This window comes from Poecilia reticulata, chromosome 12 (genome assembly GCF_904066995.2).
Source record: "Poecilia reticulata chromosome 12, P_reticulata-male-v2, whole genome shotgun sequence".
Classification (NCBI taxonomy): Eukaryota; Metazoa; Chordata; class Actinopteri; order Cyprinodontiformes; family Poeciliidae; genus Poecilia; species Poecilia reticulata.
The window spans coordinates 17,163,174-17,181,222 of NC_088841.1; the positions used below are offsets into that span (position 1 = coordinate 17,163,174).

Below are 18,049 nucleotides of genomic sequence, written 5' to 3' on the forward strand. Positions count from 1 at the left end.
CTAACGAATAAAAACAATAATATGTAACTTATTTTGAAGATCTTCCCGGAAGTAAGGCATTAATAAACTTCCGTTTCTAGGACCGCAGTTCACGTTGCCTTTGTTTTCATAAAAATCCTTGAATGTTTCTCTGTTTGTAATATAGTTCCTCTTACTTTTACATCTCAAAGTATTCTAGGTATGTAAAACTCTTATTTTTAGTTAGCCAAAACCTAAACGTAATGGATTAAAACGAAATCTTTTAAGGAGGAACAGAATAAGCTATTTAATTAGGTTAGCCATATTAGCTCCTCTCACTTGTTTGCCGAGTTAACTGAAACAAACAATATGTATGAAACTGTCTCAAGTTTTTTTTAGCAATGCACAATGCAGATCATTCGTCTTTATAATAGAAACAATAAGCGAATGTGCTTATATTTGCTTATTGGGTTAATTAAAGCATGGAATTTTAGTTAACCCCATGCTAAACAAGGACTTATTTGCTCTGTAGCACTGGCAAGGTCAATATAACATGAACAAATATTGTTGCTTTTGTTTCAGTTGCAGAATAACTTTTCGTCTTTCTCTATGTTTTTCTTCTCAGTTTCAAACATGGGCTTTCTCATGTCTAAATCCATGGACGCAAACTTGCAAAAGCAGCAGGAGTTCATGCTTCACAGTTCACGGTTGCAGGTAAGTCAAGGTGACTCCAACACCATTAAAATCTGGTGCTGTACTTTGAAGGAGTTTGGTTGTTGCATTTTTAATCAGATGCATCAGTTCATTAAATAAAATCATTGTGGACTGCTTTAGGTTGGTGGTCATGAGTTAAACCGATTAGCTATAAAGTATTTCCATAGCAATTTTTAATAGACTAAGTCTTTTTCAATATTGAGAAAGAAAAAAGTGAATCTTATAAATGAGTCACATGTGCAGTGTTTAACTAAAAAGCCGGATGAGAAGCCTGAGTTCTAGCAAAATTGCGACTGAACGGTGCACAGAAAAGTGCATCTTAAGTTGACGTGACTGGCAGATTGTATGGCAGATTTGTCTCCTATTTTTCAACTGTGCCATTTTCATGAGCAGGCCCATGTTCTCTTTAATTGTGTTTCTTGTCTTTTAACAAACTTATACGTTTATAACATGTATACCTTTCAAATATATATCCAGGAAAGTCAAGATATTTGCTTATGTTCTTCTGGTCTTAGTCGTTGCTGAGCAGGATGCGTCACCATGCTCATGCACTGAAGATTTAATCATAATGCAGCAGATGCATCACCAAGTTGAACATTTGAATAATGCGTTAGGAGAAGATCTTTGGTCTCATCATGTCTGTCGCTGCTATTCTGCGTATCCTTTCAAGGATGAGACAAGACGTTATTTCTGAAAGTAACTGAATAAGAACAGCAGGGCAGCCACACGATGTTATTTTAATTTATATTTCACCAAACCTTCTGTAAACCTATAATTAAAGGTTTCTATACTGGCTAATAAACATCTTTAATTCCAAGATATCCACTCATGAGGTAAAAAAAAAAAAAACTCTGTTACTGTTCAAACAGTTGTAAATGGACTGATTTTATAAAACGCTTTTGAGCCACATTTACCAGTCGGACCTTCATACCAATACACAGATTGGCTTTGGTTTAGGTGCCAGGGCCACATCAACATGTGACTGGAGGAAACTGAAATTAAACCCTTAACTTTCAGATTGTAAGACATCTCCTCTTTCCACAGAGCTGTCGGACGTGATACAGAGGTGAACATTTCGTAACTTAGACCATTTATAATTGAAAATGTATTCCTTACCTGTCTGTGTTCTTTGGTTTTAATCATTGCTATTACACTACTGTTTCTGAAATAAGAAACATAAATGGAGGAGGTTATTTGTTGCTCTAGATTTTATTTATGGATAGCAGAGTAAAGGGAGATGAATGCAAATACCTTCCAGGATAGTATGGATGAATGTTCATGATGTTTCCTGGATTCATTAAATAACGTACTCAAAATATGGCGGCATGGATACCTGGGTAGATGTTACTTCCATACATCAGAATGAAACACTGACCTGTCGTGTCCGTCGGGCTTTTCTGTTTTGCTTATGAGTCACAAACCCACCGTTTCAAAGCTTTCCTCGTATTTCCATTTGGAGAAAACAGGATTTTATTGCTCTCATTATTATTTTTTGTTGTTCCGTGTTTTTTTTCTTTTTTCTTTAATTCAAACAAAATATTATTCCCCTCCCCACTCATGTTCTCCATTAGAGATAATTTAGTTTGATTCATTCATGCCTGCCAGCCGTCGAGCAGCAGGTGGGATTCGTGAGTGTCATAATGTCAACGAAATTATACAATTTACACCCAAAAGGGTCTCTCTGTGGTCTACCTGAAATCTTCTCGGTTTTTCTTTTTTTTTTTTTTTTCCAGCTTTAAACGTGGAAGATTATGACTAATACAACACAATACAGTGATGCCAAAGGTTTGGCAATTGAATTTCACGGCACCCTCATCTGAGTCCTGAAGGTGATTGATTGAGGGATATTAGATGCATATTTATGCGTTACTGAAGTGGCTCTGCATTGTTTCATAGCCTCAACCGTCTTTAGCTGCTTTCAGTTTTTATAGTTCACACCCAGAATCACCTTCTATACAGTTTAATTGCACACTTTAAGCAATGTAAAAAAAAAAAGAAAAAAGAAAAATGTAGAGTAGATGAAACATGCAGTAAAACTGTCCTGGGTCACTCAGGGTGAGAGCTGTTACTGGTCAATTATATGAAATAATTTAACTACTTTATTATTTTTTATTTTTTTTGCATTTGAAATTTAATTTGCCTAATTGAATAAGTCGGAGTGACCCTTGTCGTTTTAAAATGTCTACACAAAGCCACGTTGTTGCCTCCCCCTGCATTAAGATGTCAGAAATGTCTTTCTGTCTGTTTTCTTACGTCCCGTCGGTCACGGCTAATTGATCCCTGTCGTGCCGCTGCCTTAAGTCAAAGCTACTCAGTCATTGTGTTTGAATAATGGCCTCCAGAGATCCACCATAACATTTACTGGATATCGGTCTGATTTTTCTGACGCATGCCTTTAAAGCTAATGCAAGCAATGGAATGACGTAGGTATTGTCTTCTTTTCCGGAAAATGTTTGGCTGCTGGCTGTAGCAGTTCTTCTCTACCATGTTTTGTGTTAATGTGAGCGTGGAGGTGAGCCAAGGTCTCGCCTTGCACTCTACATTGTTTTCTCATTTGAAAATGAACACTGGATATTAGATCCCAGCTTGATTCCTTTTGAAAAGCTGCCCATGTTTTGCTCCACTGATGTACTTTTTTTTAATTATTATTTCAAAATGCTGCATCCTTTTAGAGAGGTGCAAATCATTAGCCTTGCAACTTTTTTAGTTTGCAGATGATATTTAGAGTTTTAGTAGGATTTCCATTCATTCATTTTTACATTCTCTGTCTTTGCAGGGTCATGAGGGTGAAACTTGTTTGTATTATTCTTAATAATTTTGCCAAAGAGGAAGAACGCCTCTCCATTGGGTTGGGACAGCATGTAAATGTCAACTTGAGGCCAGTAGAAAAGTTAAACAAAGAGCATTTGGAAACCGAGTTGCACAATTGCAGAGAGTAAACTTCTGCTCGCATCTTACCGAGAAGCCTCCCTGAAATGTAATCCCTCCAGGAATTTCGTTGAGTTGCTTCTGTGTTCTTTGAGCACATGGTAGATTGTGACAGGGGGCAGCATGATGGTGCAGTGGTCAAGTGTAAGAAGGTTGTCGGTTGGAAACTCCTTGTGGGTGAAGTTGGCATGAACCCCGTGGGGTTTTGTGGAGTTTCTTTGTGTTTAACCGCTCAAAATGAAAAGTGTTTTTGGGTGTGATTTCCATGATAAGGTATTTGATTATCGTATCCACTCCTACCATTCTTGTATTGTGCATTTGCAGTTGATAGGTTTGGTTAGATCAAGATCATTTCTGGTGCAGCTTGGCTGACTAACTTTAAATGTCCTAATATGTTAGTTGGGAAGTGTGTCATCACCTCGGGAGCTCATGTATGTCTGTAAATCTTTCTTCTATTTGGCGTTATTTGGAGAGAAAAAGCCTTAAAAGAAACTAATCTGAGATCTATGAGATGTGCTGGTTAAAACTTTGTTTTGAAACTTAGTTATTCCAGGTTACTACATATCTGAGTTTATCAGGGTGGCATAAAAAGCAATCATCGATCGTATGTAGGTGCTACTTGTTTTGAGTGTGTGCTTCCCTCTGTGTTGTTTGACTTCCCCTCCCCACAGCTGCTACAGTGAAGTGTGAATATCTAGGCTGATTTGTGATGATTTCTACACATTTTTTTTTCTTTTCTCAAGCTTTTGCCCAAATTTGATTCAGGCTGAAGCCCTTATAAATGTCAGTGAGTTTCTGGCTTGGATTTAGCTTCATTTTCTTCTCACTTTGCCACCTTCAGGTTGGATTCATGTCTCATTTCTTCTTTTCACTCTTTCTTCGCTGCCGTTTCCAGTCACTGTCTCGGCTTGTGCTGCCTTCCTCAAAACCACTTTTGTCATGCTCTGTGATGTCGCCAGCGAATGTTTCGTACCGCTTCCAAGAACGCACACCGAATTAAATTCTCATCAAAGTTTTCAGAACAACTAAGATGTCATCAAGTTAAAACTGCCATTCCGGTAACACCGTTCCATATTTACTGGCAATGTCTGTAAAGAGTTTTATTGCATCATCACTTATTGAAAGATTCAGGAAACTCCAACGCTTATCTTGAGAAAATCCTTTGAGTGTTATAAGACAATGGCCTGGCTGTACTCCTGCTGTGAAGAAGCCTCTTCAGATCGGTTCTGACACGTCTTTCATGTTTGCCTCTCCTCAGCTCACCCCACAGGTTTCTTATTGGACTTAGATCCTGGTAGAACTCTTTAAACTTTGTGTCTGAAGAAGCATTAGAGATCTAATAATGAGCTAATTTTGGGTTTTCTTGTTTGAAGCAACCAGCTATTCAAAAAGCTGTGATATATTATAAACAGTCATTAAGCCGTGGACTTTAACAATGTTCCAAGTCTATTTGAATGGGAAACAGGCCCACAGCATCACGGTTCCTCCTCCATATGTGCTTAGGACGCTTTTCTAAATAGTCATCTTATGTTTTACAGAAGCTGTTTGTTTGTTTTTTTTTGCACAGACTTTTGTTTTATGTAAATCACTTTGAGCTACTGAAATGTGCTGTACAGATAAACTTGGAGTTAGACATTAATATACACAAAGTCAGAGTTGGGGCATCTGGATCAAAAGCTGGACTAGCTGGACCTCATCCCAAATGGGCTCCGTATTGACTTTTACCAAGCAGTTGTTTGAGCAGTGACTGAATTCGTTCACCTAAGTTAGTCTTAGCAGTCTGTTTCAGATTCAACGAAAAATCAGTAAGTACTCTACTTGACTTTTCTCTCTACAGTTAAGTGTAATGTATACACCTGGGTCATTTCATGGTTTCTGTTCTCATTAATGTGCACCATCGTCACTTTCTAGAACCATCGACTCGTATTAGTTTCTGCCTCAGCAGGTTTCTGCTTCGAAACATTACTCAGCTTCTCTCATTACCGGAGCGCTCGCCTCTAACGCTGCTGTAAGTTCCCACTTCCTGGAGCGAGTCATCGGTGCGGTCAGCACGTGTCGCTGGTGCTATCAGTGGATTCCAAGGGTTGGTTTCACGTTTAATAGAGGTGTGAAACTTTCTGCTGAAACTCCTAAAAGAACACATGGTTAAAAAACCTCCAGTCATTCCCAGGTCACAGTCATGGTAGTCAGGCGTTGACTCTGAATGGCCATGTTTCCCTCTAGGGATCTTTTGCAGTAAGTGTAACTGTGACTAGTGCTTTTATTCGATAAGCTATTTAGCTCATTTAACGTTTGAAACATTGCTAAATTATACTTTTTGTAACTCCAGTGTGGAGAAGTATGGACAATGAAAGTATGGGTGTGTAAAGCTATTTATGTTTCCAGATTTTGTTCATTTCCCACAGACTTAATGTTTCCTGTCCTAAGATCCTTTGTGTCTTTCCTGTCATCCTAGTAAATGCTCTTGTTAGCCTTCCTTTATTTCTTCTGTTTGTTTCTGCCTTCCTCAGTTTCGTCCTCATGTTCTTCCTTATGGCAACTTCCTTTTCCTCTTTAGTGTCCTGCTGTCTTTTCTCCCCCGTGTCATTGCTTCTTTTCTGTCGTTTTTGTGTTACCTGCTGTCCTCCCTTTGGCTTTTTCCATTGTGTCGTCCTTCCTGTCAAATGACCTTTCTTCACTTCCTTCAGTGTTTACCTTCTCCTTTGTGTCCTTCTTTCCTTCTGCGTGTCCGTCATTCTTTCTGTCCTTGTTTTCTTCTCTCTTACTTCATTCATTCATAATTTCACATCTTCTCTTTGCTTGTGTCCTTCCTCCTACCCTCTGTTTCGTCTTCACCTTGTATTCTGCCTCCCTTTCTGTATCCTCCTAACTTTTTTTTTCTTTGCTTCCTTCCTTCTATCCATTAGCTGTTTACTCCAAACTCCACATTCGAACACTTGCCACTGCAGAAATGTCTGCCATAGATTCATGGAAACTTGTGAAGTGTAATTCTTATATGGATAATTTCAAGGAACTGGGTCTTGTAATCTTTAAGGTTTCTAGAACATAGATATTTCCAGTTAACATTCATAAAAATAAATAAAAAAAAAACATTTCTCCAGCTTGTCAAATATTTGGAAGTGATGCAAAGCGAACTAAGACAAAACATTTCTAATTTTTAGATAGAAATAGAAAGCATCAGAAAGAAATGAGCCTCAGCATCTCTTTGCCCTACATGACTTCTTGTTTTCTCTTGGAGACTTTGACGTTACCATTTTTCTTCTCTGAACTCTGAAGTCTTTGCATAATATTAGACTGACTCTGTGAGGTTTCTGTTGCTCTGCAACATTGAGAGCGTTTGCTCGCATTATAGCATTACTTTCAAAAAAGTAATGCCTAAACAAATGTTGTCCCTCTTCCTGCAGAGTGTAATGAAAAGACTGAATCACTCGCACTCAGTCCTGCTGATGCATCTGTATGTTTATTGCCTTTGCAAAACTCTCAAGACTTCCTGAAACTCCTTTGCGTAGGACTTTTGTTTGGCCACATTTGACCGTTGTTGGTTAAAGTATTATAAAACTCACAGCGGCTGATCATACTCTTAGCATTCAGTCCAACCGTATATTTAAGGAAAATACAATTTATTCAGTTTAAGAGTTGATTGCGCTTTGTTAGTGCAAGTAGCTCAGACTGTAATTTTACCCACAAGTGACGCTTTGGCCTCGTGATTACAGGTTAACTTTGCTGAGTAGTTTCTCTGTTTGCCAAAGCTAACTAGCGTTAGTTTACCTAAGTCTGTAATTAACCCACCTGGCCTCCTTCAGGAAACACGTCACGTCTTTACCAGCAGGGACCTTTTTTGTTTTCTCACATGAACACAAATTGGAGTTAATGTAGAGCTGGAAACGCACAAAAGTAGCTAGATCACCTGACAACATCTGGTTAATGTTGCACAAGAGGCCAGGCCACATAAACCAACAGAAAGAAGGCCACTTTATAAAAAGCATCTGTATTTTTGGTTTGATACCCTTTGAACATTTTTCCACATTTCATGTGACAACCAACAAACTTCCCTGTATGCAACAGACCAATACAAAGTGCTGCATTATTGTTAAATGGAGGGAAAGTCGCAGTTTTCATAGTCTGTACAAATATAAGATCTGATAAGTGTGGTGTGCATTTTAATCTACATTCAAATGAGAATATTGGACTGTAGATAAATTTGAATCTAGCACAAAATCCATGTATTAAAGTCTTTTGAAGGTAAATTAGCTAAATTAGGAAAATTAGGAATATTTAGATAGAACTTCAAACATTCAGTTTATGCAACGTGTTTACAATAAGATCCCTGATATGTGCTAAAAATGCACCAATAGGCATTATGCATTCACCACTTAGCATTTGGTTTGACAAAAATTTCCACCAATCATTTGCTGAAGGTTCTTCCTTTTTATTTTTTATAAAAGCAATATATTTTTACTTTGTTCCCTGACTTTTCTCTAACAACCTCTGATGTTAACGAGGATTAATAAGTAAATTAGAATTAATTTCTTTTTTTTACTGCTTATAAATACTCTTGTTTGCTGTAGATTTTATTTTAAGGAATTAAAGTTAAGGGGGTGTGATATTGATCACAAAAGAAGAAATTCAAAGCGAATGTTTTTGCGAGACTCTGAATGTGTTCGACTTGCTAAGGACGTTAGTTTCAGCGAAATGACCAATGTGGCTGATGACGGGTTGCCAGGCTATTTATCATGCCTACTGTCACTGAGTGGCCTTGCCTGGCGTTTGACAAGTTAAAGACATTTCATGCTGGGAGTGAATTAAAGTGTGGCCAACTCCCTCATAAAGTCTTATTAAATTGCTTCTGACTCATTCAAACAAACGCCTCTGTTTTGTTCAGTTTCCTAAGAATTCAATTCATTTCATTTGTCCCATCTTTCCCCACCCCTGCACCTCCCTCATTTTCTTCACCAAAACTTAGGTGTCGCTTCTTATGACTTGAAAATCTTTTTGTGTTAATTGTGCAATTTTATTTCTTGCGCCTAACATTGGCACAATGCACCTGTCAGTGTAAATTTGTCAAATCAACAGCTGGTGGAAAAGGGTCCAATTGACCATTTTCACATACATTGTCAAGCTCAGCTGAATGCTAGCTGTGAATCATCAGCAGGTCAGAGTCACTTTCCCGGTGGCTGGAAACAAAAACTCATCCTTGACACTTTCACTTTTGGGAAATAAAAGGCTTTTTAACTGAGAATGTCACTCAGTCGGGCTCTGCAGGATGCGTGTATTCGTCTAAATGGACGCAGGCTGGTGTGTGTGTGTGTGTGTGTGTGTGTGTGTGTGTGTGTGTGTGTGTGTGTGTGTGTGTGTGTGTATGCGTGTGTGTATGCGTGTGTCTGTGTGTGTTGAGCAGGAAACTAAAAACAAAGCTTTGACCTTCTTGAGGTTAATCAGCACGGATGCAGCATTCCTGACCCTGGACTGACTGACTGGCTCCACCTTGACTTAACCCCGGCAGCGTCTGACATGGCAGACTCCTTCTGTAGTTTCAAGTTTAGAATGTGGGAAATATGCAAAAATATAGAGAAACTTGTCCTATAAGCCTTTTACATGATACGTCTGGATTGGGAAATGAACACATTTTTATCAAGTAATCAATTGTTTTGTTTTTGAAGATTTCATTTTTGGAAAATCTGGATCTTTTTTTCACTAATGCGCTCCTTGGGTTTGCGTAGTTGCGTAGATGCTGGCCCACCCAGGAAAGCATCGGGAGAGCATCTTGTTTGTTAGGCGTGTTTCACAGCTGCTATTTATTTTAAGTTTGAATTCAGGTCAGCTCACAGAGGGAATGGTTGAAAGCCTATTTTTTAAATTATTTTCTGTCATTGCTTATTTCTTTTTAACAAAAAAGTGTGATGAAACATGTCCATTAAAGTCAGAAATTGGCTTTTAAGCCATATCGCCTAGTCCTGGATACTTATTTTTATTTAAGAATAGAGTGGATACAAAGTTCAATAAACTTGAGTCATGTAGAGTTTTGAATTTGTAGTTGGTATATAACTTCCCATCATGCTTGTTTTTGCCAAACGGTAATTACAGTAAACTTATCTGACCTTAAACGGCGACGGTTTTAACAAAAAGTACTTTTTTTTTTCTTTTTTTTTTTTTTTGTCAAGCATTTTGCCTTTTGGCATTAAGTTCAACTTTAACAGATTAGCTCCTGTAGGGATAAATTCTGAAAGGACCAAACCCAAATTATTTAAAATTGAAATGTTATTTTATTATTTTCACCTGAAAGTTCTTTATGCACATTTCATTTTGTATTTCAGTGTCTAATGACGTCCTCTTTCCTCATGCGCATCTGTTCATGCTTGTGTGTTTCTGCATAGATGGAGCGTCAGATTCTGATGCAGAACCAGATGAGAGAGAGACAGATGGCCATGCAGATTGCCTGGTCCAGGGAGTTTCTCAAATACTTTGGCTCCTTCTTTGCAGTGGCCACATTGGGACTAACAGCAGGGTGAGAGGTGGAACAGCCACACTGTTTACACTCCTTTAGGAATAAATCGCTGGGAGAAGCAAGCCTGCTTCGACCTACGCAAGTTAACACAGCTGCTTGGTTGTTAAGGATGTTGGGTGATGACGAATATAAAACGTGTTGCCAAAAACATGTGAACACATTTCTTCTTTTTGTCTGTTCATCCTCAGAGCCATTAAAAGAAAAAAACCCGGCATGTTGGCTCCGATTTTTCCTCTCTGCTTCGTATTTGCCTATCAGATGGACAGCGCCTATGGGACGCTCATTTATCGGATGAGAGGTGAGGCTATTGGGATGTAGATGTAGAAACATGTTCTTTCTGTTGAGATATGAACAAACATGCGTCATGAGCATAAATAGCAATTTGATTTTGAGTTTTAAAGTCATTCAGGCTCTTGTTTGACAATGGTGGCAGGATGGCACAACAACTTTAAATGTTTTTTAGAGAGGGTAGGGTAAATGAGATGTTTGTTTAGGTTTATATCATGCAATAATGTTATTTTTATTAAAACATACCTGGAGTGTTGCTTTGATTGATTGATTTGATCTTTCATTTCTTTTAAGTCATGTTTGACATAGATATACACCATTTTTATAACAACTAAAAGTAATATAGTTACTTGATTGTGCTATAAAATGTCAATGTGCCACTTTAAAAACAAGCTAGGTGAACAGTTTTAAATGTATTGTGTAGATCTAACAGATACAGCTTCAAAATTTTACATATGTTGTTTAAGAACCTTGAAAATTAGTTAGGATATTCAGAAATGTAAGCCAGTGTTAGTAAAAAACAAACAAAACAAAAAAAAACAAGAATTAGAAGCATAATTAAAAGGTTCAAACTGATCATTCATGCTTATGAATTTACTTAAATGTCTTACAGGAAGAACTGATTGTAGTTCAGCTCAAACATACTGACTTTCAGAGGCAGAACTACTGATTCGAGAAAATGTTTCTGGGTTACAGAAGAAAAGTGACTGTCGTATGTTTGGGTCGAAGACGACATCCATACGCCGCATTCCATTTACGTTTGGTTTCGTTGCACCTTTAGGCGAGGCCGAGAATATCATGGCGTCTGAGCACGACCGTTTGGACCTGCCTCTGGGGACGCCGACGTACGAGAGCATAGAGAAGGCCCGCCGGGCCAAAACCGGCCTCATCTCTTTTTTGGAGAAGTGATTCATCAGTTGTGACACGAGTCAAGATCCAAACCGTCCGACCGGTGCGTTCACCTGTGCTATTTCTGTTTTATCATAGAGAACAGCTGTCAGGTCCAATTTGGGTTCCTTGAACGTGTTGGAGTCTGCGGTTTGCACCAAGTCTACATCATGAACCTTGAAATAAATCTGTAGCCGTTTTGATTTTGTATAGCGGTCATTGCTGAAAGCTGATTGGCTTGACGAAGATTACTGATTTAGATGAGTTAAATGTATACATTTTCTGTGCTGTTGTGGTCTAAAATATAAGTGATGGTAACAAGCAGAAACCGTCAATAATGCATTATTTGCTCCTGACAAATTACCGTAGGTGATGACTTCTGACCACTAGGGGGCAGAATGTCCATCATTACTTATTTATTGGTACAACGACTCATTAGTCTAGTAGTCGTGTTTTTGTCTGCTGTTATCATAGTATTTAATGCCATATTTATATTCAGTTTCTGCTTCACTGCTCAATAATTGGGGTCAAACCAAAGCTTTTTTATTTGTACATTTATATTTACTCGCATAATTTGCAACTGACATATTGAAAGTATTTGTAAAGCCAATAAAAAAAAAATAATAATCTTGGAATATGTTAAGAATGAAAATCCTAACCGATGAATCAAAATTTGGATTTTGATTCATCAAATTTTGGACAACATGTAACTCTTTCTCGACCTTGGTAAAGCGTCTCAACAAATAACATTGTCTCGGATATTATTTTGTAATAATCTGTCGCTTTCTTGAATAAAAAAATCCAAAACATTTTATTCATCTTTATTTCATTATATGTACTTTTTTTTTTTTTTATCTACGCGCATAAACTGTGTGCGCAATTATATTATCGCAGCAATGAAATAACTCAAAGTACGTCAGTGCCATCAATCCAAGTGACGTGCGTGTGTGTTGCGAGGAGGGAGGGCGGGCAGCAGAAACACACAAGTCCACGATTGAACTACTGACTACAGTATATAAGGTTGTGGCCACTGGCTCAGAGAGAACCACAGGAGCAAGACGCAGGAAAAACGGGAGCAATTGTTGCTGTTTCAATGGGCTTTAATTGAACTCTGCAGGTGAAAAAGTCAGGAGCAGGATCATCAACTCTGACAAAAACAAAAAAAAAAATCTTTTCAGCTTCCCAGTTAGGTTACAGTTTCAGCCTTTAGCAAAGATGCTGTGGAGGGTGACCGTTGCCTTGGCCGTTATGTGCGTCGGAGGCGCGTGCAACAGCGTGGGAGCCGACGTGATGGGCAGACTGCTCATGCCCAGGGACTATCGGGTGAAACTGTGCGGGAGAGAGTTTATCAGAGCTGTCATTTTCACCTGCGGGGGCTCCCGGTGGAAACGGTCCACAGAGGAGGAGGGTGAGTCAAACTATTTTCTCTGTTATTGAGATCTCAATCTCACAGTGAGATTTTATTAATGTGGTGGGAAAAAAATTAAATCTGCATTTCTCAGTGAAACAGTCGAGATTTAAATAAAATTAGAAAAAAAACAAAGTTGGAAGAAATGTTATGATCAGCTGAAACGGTTTTGAAAGTCATATCTTCTAAAATCATCTCTGCAGAAGAACATTTAATAAATTTAGCACAATTTTTAAAATTTATTTTTCTTCCTCCAGAGCCGTTCCACTGGACTCCCCTCGGTGACGTTGCACCCGAAGCCGAGCGGAGGACCTGGCAGCATGACACAGATCTCAGAGACGATAACTCTCCTCTCCCCTTTGCTGCCCCCGACTCGCTAGCTGACCTCTTGACCCTCTTCAGAGTCACAAACGGGAGACAACAATCGTCTTCGAGCTTCCCAGACCTGCCGAGGGAGTCCATAGCGTTAGGAGAGCCGGAGGAGAATGAAGACGCAGCCGACCGGCTTGTGGCGAGCAAGAAGAAGAGAAACTTTTCTGTGGGCGTGGCGGGGATGTGCTGTAACCAAGGCTGCACCAAGAACGATATCGGACGGTTGTGCTGAGGCGGAGAGGAGAAAAGGCTGGTGTGATGATGGAGATTAGGCACTGTACAATAATTTGGTTTGAGCAAAAAGAAGAGAAACATTTGGTCCATATTTGTTTAATAGCAGCCATTAACTGTTTGTCTTTGAACTTATTTTAATAAAATTCATGTTCTGTATGTCGACTGTCGCCTTCCTTGAAACGTGAATAAATTTTAAGTACTGTGTTAAGGAGTCGTCCTGCAGAGTCATTATGCTTAAATGACAGTGACTTTTTCTTGGCATTTTTATTTATATCTCTGATAGCAAAAAGGCAAAGAAATGAATTTTATTTGCCATCAAAAACAAACATCCAGACTTTAGAAAAACAATACCATATCCTAACTTTATGATCCAAATTAACAAATCTTTTCTTTTGTGAATTAAATAAGTAAACGCATCTTTTTTTTTTCTTTTTTTTTACGCCAAATATTTGTGATCATTCACTTTCACGGTCAAAACTCAATCCAACCGGCTGGAAATGAACGTGGGAAAGAACCGAGCAGTGTAAAGGTTTCTTTTTATAAAAATCTTTGGTCACGAAATAAACTCACGCTGTACAAATTAACATATATGACCATAAACACAAATTCATCATTAGTAAAAGTTGCACAACTGAAACAAAGATGCCCTTTTTCACAGCGTTAAATAAAGTAAGCATAATTGACTACAAAATACTTCTTTTTGTTCTTTTAAGTTCCAATTTTTCAACATGTTTTATGAATTTTTGCAGTTTGAGATATAATATTTTTTAACAAAGTAATGGCACTGAATTAAATAAAAACAATATGAATAAGGGTTTGTCATTTATGGCAGAAAAAGTTGAACAATTATTAAAGATTAATATTTCACAAAATGCGTATTGTCCTTAAAGCCTTCAGTCATCAATATCCATCGTACTTTGTCTTAAAGGGGACCTATTATGTTTTCTGGAACAAGTTTGGATATGTCTATGTCTACAAAACATGTTTTGTTTTGGGTTTTTTGTACAAAATCATTCTTAGATGAGATTGCAGTCTGCTCATTTCTGCTTATTTGGAGCTCCTTTCAGAATGAGATGTTAAATGGCATCTTGTCACTTTAAATCCATATCAGCTGCTGCTGGCCACGCCCCCCTAGTCAATGTTTACACACACACTTTCCTACATTATACATTAAGTCAACAACAAATCACTTGTCTTTTCTAGTAGCCATTGTATAACGCATACAGCAGTAAAACCAGCTGACCAAACATGCTGGAGCTCTGCTAAGGTTGCTAGGTAACAGGGCAGGGCCTACCGATTGCGACTGAATAATTGGGAGGTTTATGAAATGGCTCGTTTCCCTGAAACCAAAAAACATGAACTTATTTACAAAAAAAAGTATTTTCTGGGTGTTTTTTTGTTTTAAATCCCTTGAACTGTTTTTTACTAGCAGCTGAGACCCAAATTGAAGTGTGAATGTGAACTTTCCATAATAGTTCCCCTTTAAATATTCCCAAAATAGTGACATGAAACAAAGAAAAAAAAATACAAAGCAGCCCTTCTTACCACTCATTTATGGTTGGTAATGTAATGCAAATATACACATCAAAAGACAGCATATCTAACTGACCAGAAATCACAAAAATCTTTAAATAAACTGATTGCTTGCACAAAATATAGGCATCCACTTATTTTAAAGCTTTTCATAGGCTGATAATGAAGCCTTGTAACATTCAGAATGTGTGATGCATTAAAAAAAAAAAAGTATATGTAAATTAAAATAAAAACCTCCAGAGGCATTACAGTGTAACTTGATGATCGCTCACACAATGCTTCCTCCACAAAGCATTTACTTGTTGAGCATTCGTGTTTGTTAAACTACATTTTTAATAAAAAGATGCAAACATTTAAAAAGTCAACATCTTTGATATTAAAATCTTTTTTTTTCCACCATGCAAAGTGTATGACTTACGGTGCCACGTAAAATTATCCCTACCCCTAAAGTCTTTTTAAATTTTGTCACTTCACAACTTCCATTATTTATTGAAAACTATACTTTTCTCAACAATCAGTGGAAAAAATCTTGCTTGGCACAAAGGCAGTTCAGCTCTTCCTGTAATTACAGGGCAGATTTTTCATCTTTCCACTGGTCTTTGATGTTTTACGTTTTGTGATGAGCTCCAAGTCTTTGAGGTTGGAAGGCCTATCTGCCATCTCCCTAATCTCTAACTGCCTACCCAGATTCACCATAGGTGATTTTCCACTGGCAAGTCGTGCACTAACCGGTTAATGTACGGTTCGGTTCGGTAATTCCCTGTAGAACTCACCTCATTACTAATCCAGTCCGCCTGTGCATGATTTAAACTGTATTAATGCAGCTGTTGGTGAAGCCTTCACATGTTTGTTGAACTTCTCAGGGTGTAAATACTTTTGCAAGTCGCTTTATCTTGCAAAAACTCTGATCCATCTCAGAGTTTAAGTAAGCCGGTTTATGGCTGTGGTCAGAGCTGATTGTTCTCCTTTCTGACTCAGTTCTTCAACACAGGTGGTGTTAATAAATATTTCTCTAACAGCTGTGTTAGATCAGGCATTCAAAAAGCTCCGTTTTTTTTTCTTAGAAGTGTTAATAAACCCAGTTGGTTCTATTGGGGCTTTTGTTTGCAGTCATACTTGGATAAATTCTATTTGTATGGTTGAATTGCCTACATTCTCAGAAGATGGAGGTACCAAACAACAATTAGATGAGATGTTTATAGTGGTGGAAAAGCAAGGCAGAACCACTTAAAGATCGACTCTAGCACCGACTCTGGCGAAGAACTGGAAGTTCTCGGTTTCCTCGTGATTTCAAGTGCAGCCACGTGGCTGAAAGTCTGTTCGGAATGCAGTTTGGATTGTAAATACCAAAACAAAACAAAAAACGTAGAATTGTACTCAAAAACATCAGAGGAAATCTTTTGAGTTAGCTGTAGTGTACTCGTCATTTCAGTCTTTTCTTCATGAAGCGGTCGAGCTGCCACGAGTGTGAATACAGCCACCACCTAAACTCCATTTGGTAACTCTGGACGTTGTGTAACGACTGACTTGCGCGCGTCAACACCGGCGAGACAACAGTTCAGGAATTCGCTGCGTCCGTCTCATCCGTCCTTGCTCTCCCGCACGGTCTCCACCCGCTGGATCAGGGCCTTGAATGTGGGCCGCAGTTTCGGGTCACTGCTCCAGCACTCCATCATGATCTTGTGAATCTGAAGGAGCAAAAGGAAGACATTAAAGCCACGTCATGGCGGCAATAAACACTAAATGTGTAGCTGCTGCAGACCTCCTTTAGGCAGTTTTCAGGAGCAGGGAGTCTGTATCCCTGTTTCAGCAGGTCGATCAAATGGTAGACGATCATCTGGCCCTGCTTTTCATTTCCCATCTTCTCCATGAAAACCTGCAACACAGAGGAGTTTGCTCTCAATAATTGTTCCAATAAAAGAATCCCGATCACATATGTGAGGCAGTAAAACTGATGGTTGTTTTCAAACTCAACTTGGATGAAGAAATATAAACTAAGTGTGAGGTGGGTCGTTAAACTAAGAACAAAGAGGCGCCGTACCGCTGGGGGGCTGCAGTTCTTGTCACTGTAGGTAAAGAGCTCATACAGAACAACGCCGAAGCTCCAAACGTCTGATGCTACTGAGAACTTGCTCTCTGTCAGCGACTCGGGGGCATACCTGCAACACACAGCAAGACATTATAACGGCTGCAACCAACAATTATTATCATAATCCAATAACCGGATAAAAAATGTCAAATTCTGATCTTTATTTTTGCTTTTTACAGAGTAAAAATAATCCATTTCGCTCTTTACCGTTTAAAAATAAGGGGATTTAATTATTCACATCAATTTTCAGCATTCAGAAATCACATAAAGTAGTCCTGCGGATGGATGTGGCATGAATACAAAAGATGAAATTATCACACCAGGAAAAAAAAGGATCCTGTCTTCCCATGTCACACATAGGGGGGTTTATTGCATTTTAGTGTTCCAGAATCATCGTCCAAATCTCAGAAAACTTCCACTCTTCATACAGAACGGAGCGTCTTTCTAATCATATTATTTGATGCATGGGTGACAAACAGCACTCTGGACAAATCTATTTCTGACCTGCCTCTTTTACCGTTTAAAAACCACAACAACTTCATTAATCTTTCTACATCTTCTTGACAGCCAGTCGCTGTTTATCCATCTTCTTTCTGACAAAAACATATGCCTAGACAAAAACAGCATAGTTCCTCCCCTACGGTCCTCACCAGAAGATGGGGCTCTCCCCAGGCTCCCTGACAGTGTAGTACTCCTTGTCCTGTGGCAGCACTTTGGTTAGGCCAAAATCGCCGATCTTCACCCTCATCTCGCTCTCCACCAGAATGTTCCTGGTGGCCAGGTCTCTGTGAATGTAACGCTTCCCACCGAGGTAGTCCATGCCCTGGAAAACAAGTTTGTGATTTCATCAGCATCAGGTTCACGCTCTTCAGGTCGTTTTTCACAGTTTGTCTGCAAGTTTTTCTATTGTGTTACCTTGCATATCTGCGACGCGTAGTGAAGCAGTTTCATGGAATCCATGCGGTCCTTGTGTTTGATGAGATAATCTCTCAAGCTGCCGAAGGGGAGGTACTCCATGATGAGACGAAGGTTTCTTCTTCCTACAGGGAGAAGATGGTTCAATACTAATGGGATTTCTTCCGTTTTCACGGTAGGAAATTAATTGAAAACAAAGGTAGTGTGAACGTGTCAT

General features: G+C 38.8%; 3 protein-coding genes across 3 annotated transcripts in view; 2 read left to right on the forward strand and 1 right to left on the reverse strand.

Moving 5' to 3' along the window:
- The first annotated feature begins 27 nt into the window (after positions 1-27).
- plgrkt (plasminogen receptor, C-terminal lysine transmembrane protein) lies at positions 28-12,090 on the forward strand. The gene is made up of 5 exons (XM_008424032.3): positions 28-178; positions 584-672; positions 9,975-10,105; positions 10,294-10,403; positions 11,175-12,090. The coding sequence occupies exons 2-5, from the start codon at positions 592-594 to the stop codon at positions 11,300-11,302; spliced, it is 450 nt and encodes a 149-aa protein (XP_008422254.1). The 5' UTR covers positions 28-178; positions 584-591; the 3' UTR covers positions 11,303-12,090.
- An 87-nt stretch (positions 12,091-12,177) lies between these two features.
- On the forward strand, positions 12,178-13,509 carry rln1 (relaxin 1). The gene is made up of 2 exons (XM_008424028.3): positions 12,178-12,689; positions 12,947-13,509. The coding sequence occupies exons 1-2, from the start codon at positions 12,497-12,499 to the stop codon at positions 13,291-13,293; spliced, it is 540 nt and encodes a 179-aa protein (XP_008422250.1). The 5' UTR covers positions 12,178-12,496; the 3' UTR covers positions 13,294-13,509.
- A 305-nt stretch (positions 13,510-13,814) lies between these two features.
- Positions 13,815-18,049, reverse strand: part of jak2a (Janus kinase 2a) — a 33,463-nt gene continuing 29,228 nt past the window's right edge. Inside the window, exons 20-24 of the mRNA XM_008424029.3 lie at positions 17,833-17,957; positions 17,568-17,740; positions 16,870-16,987; positions 16,591-16,704; positions 13,815-16,516 (exon numbers count right to left, since the gene is read on the reverse strand). Of these exons, the coding sequence (XP_008422251.2) occupies positions 16,409-16,516; positions 16,591-16,704; positions 16,870-16,987; positions 17,568-17,740; positions 17,833-17,957 (638 nt within the window). The 3' untranslated portion in view covers positions 13,815-16,408. The remainder of the gene's footprint in view (positions 16,517-16,590; positions 16,705-16,869; positions 16,988-17,567; positions 17,741-17,832; positions 17,958-18,049) is intronic.

What these genes read in the sequence shown, in the direction of transcription:
- plgrkt (XM_008424032.3), top strand. Translation starts at nt 592, where the DNA reads ATGGGCTTTCTCATGTCTAAATCCATGGACGCAAACTTGCAAAAGCAG. An exon ending in TTCACAGTTCACGGTTGCAG is followed by an intron (nt 673 to 9,974) that starts GTAAGTCAAGGT and finishes GTTTCTGCATAG; the next exon opens with ATGGAGCGTCAGATTCTGAT. An exon ending in GCTCATTTATCGGATGAGAG is followed by an intron (nt 10,404 to 11,174) that starts GTGAGGCTATTG and finishes TTGCACCTTTAG; the next exon opens with GCGAGGCCGAGAATATCATG.
- rln1 (XM_008424028.3), top strand. Translation starts at nt 12,497, where the DNA reads ATGCTGTGGAGGGTGACCGTTGCCTTGGCCGTTATGTGCGTCGGAGGC. An exon ending in ACGGTCCACAGAGGAGGAGG is followed by an intron (nt 12,690 to 12,946) that starts GTGAGTCAAACT and finishes TTCTTCCTCCAG; the next exon opens with AGCCGTTCCACTGGACTCCC.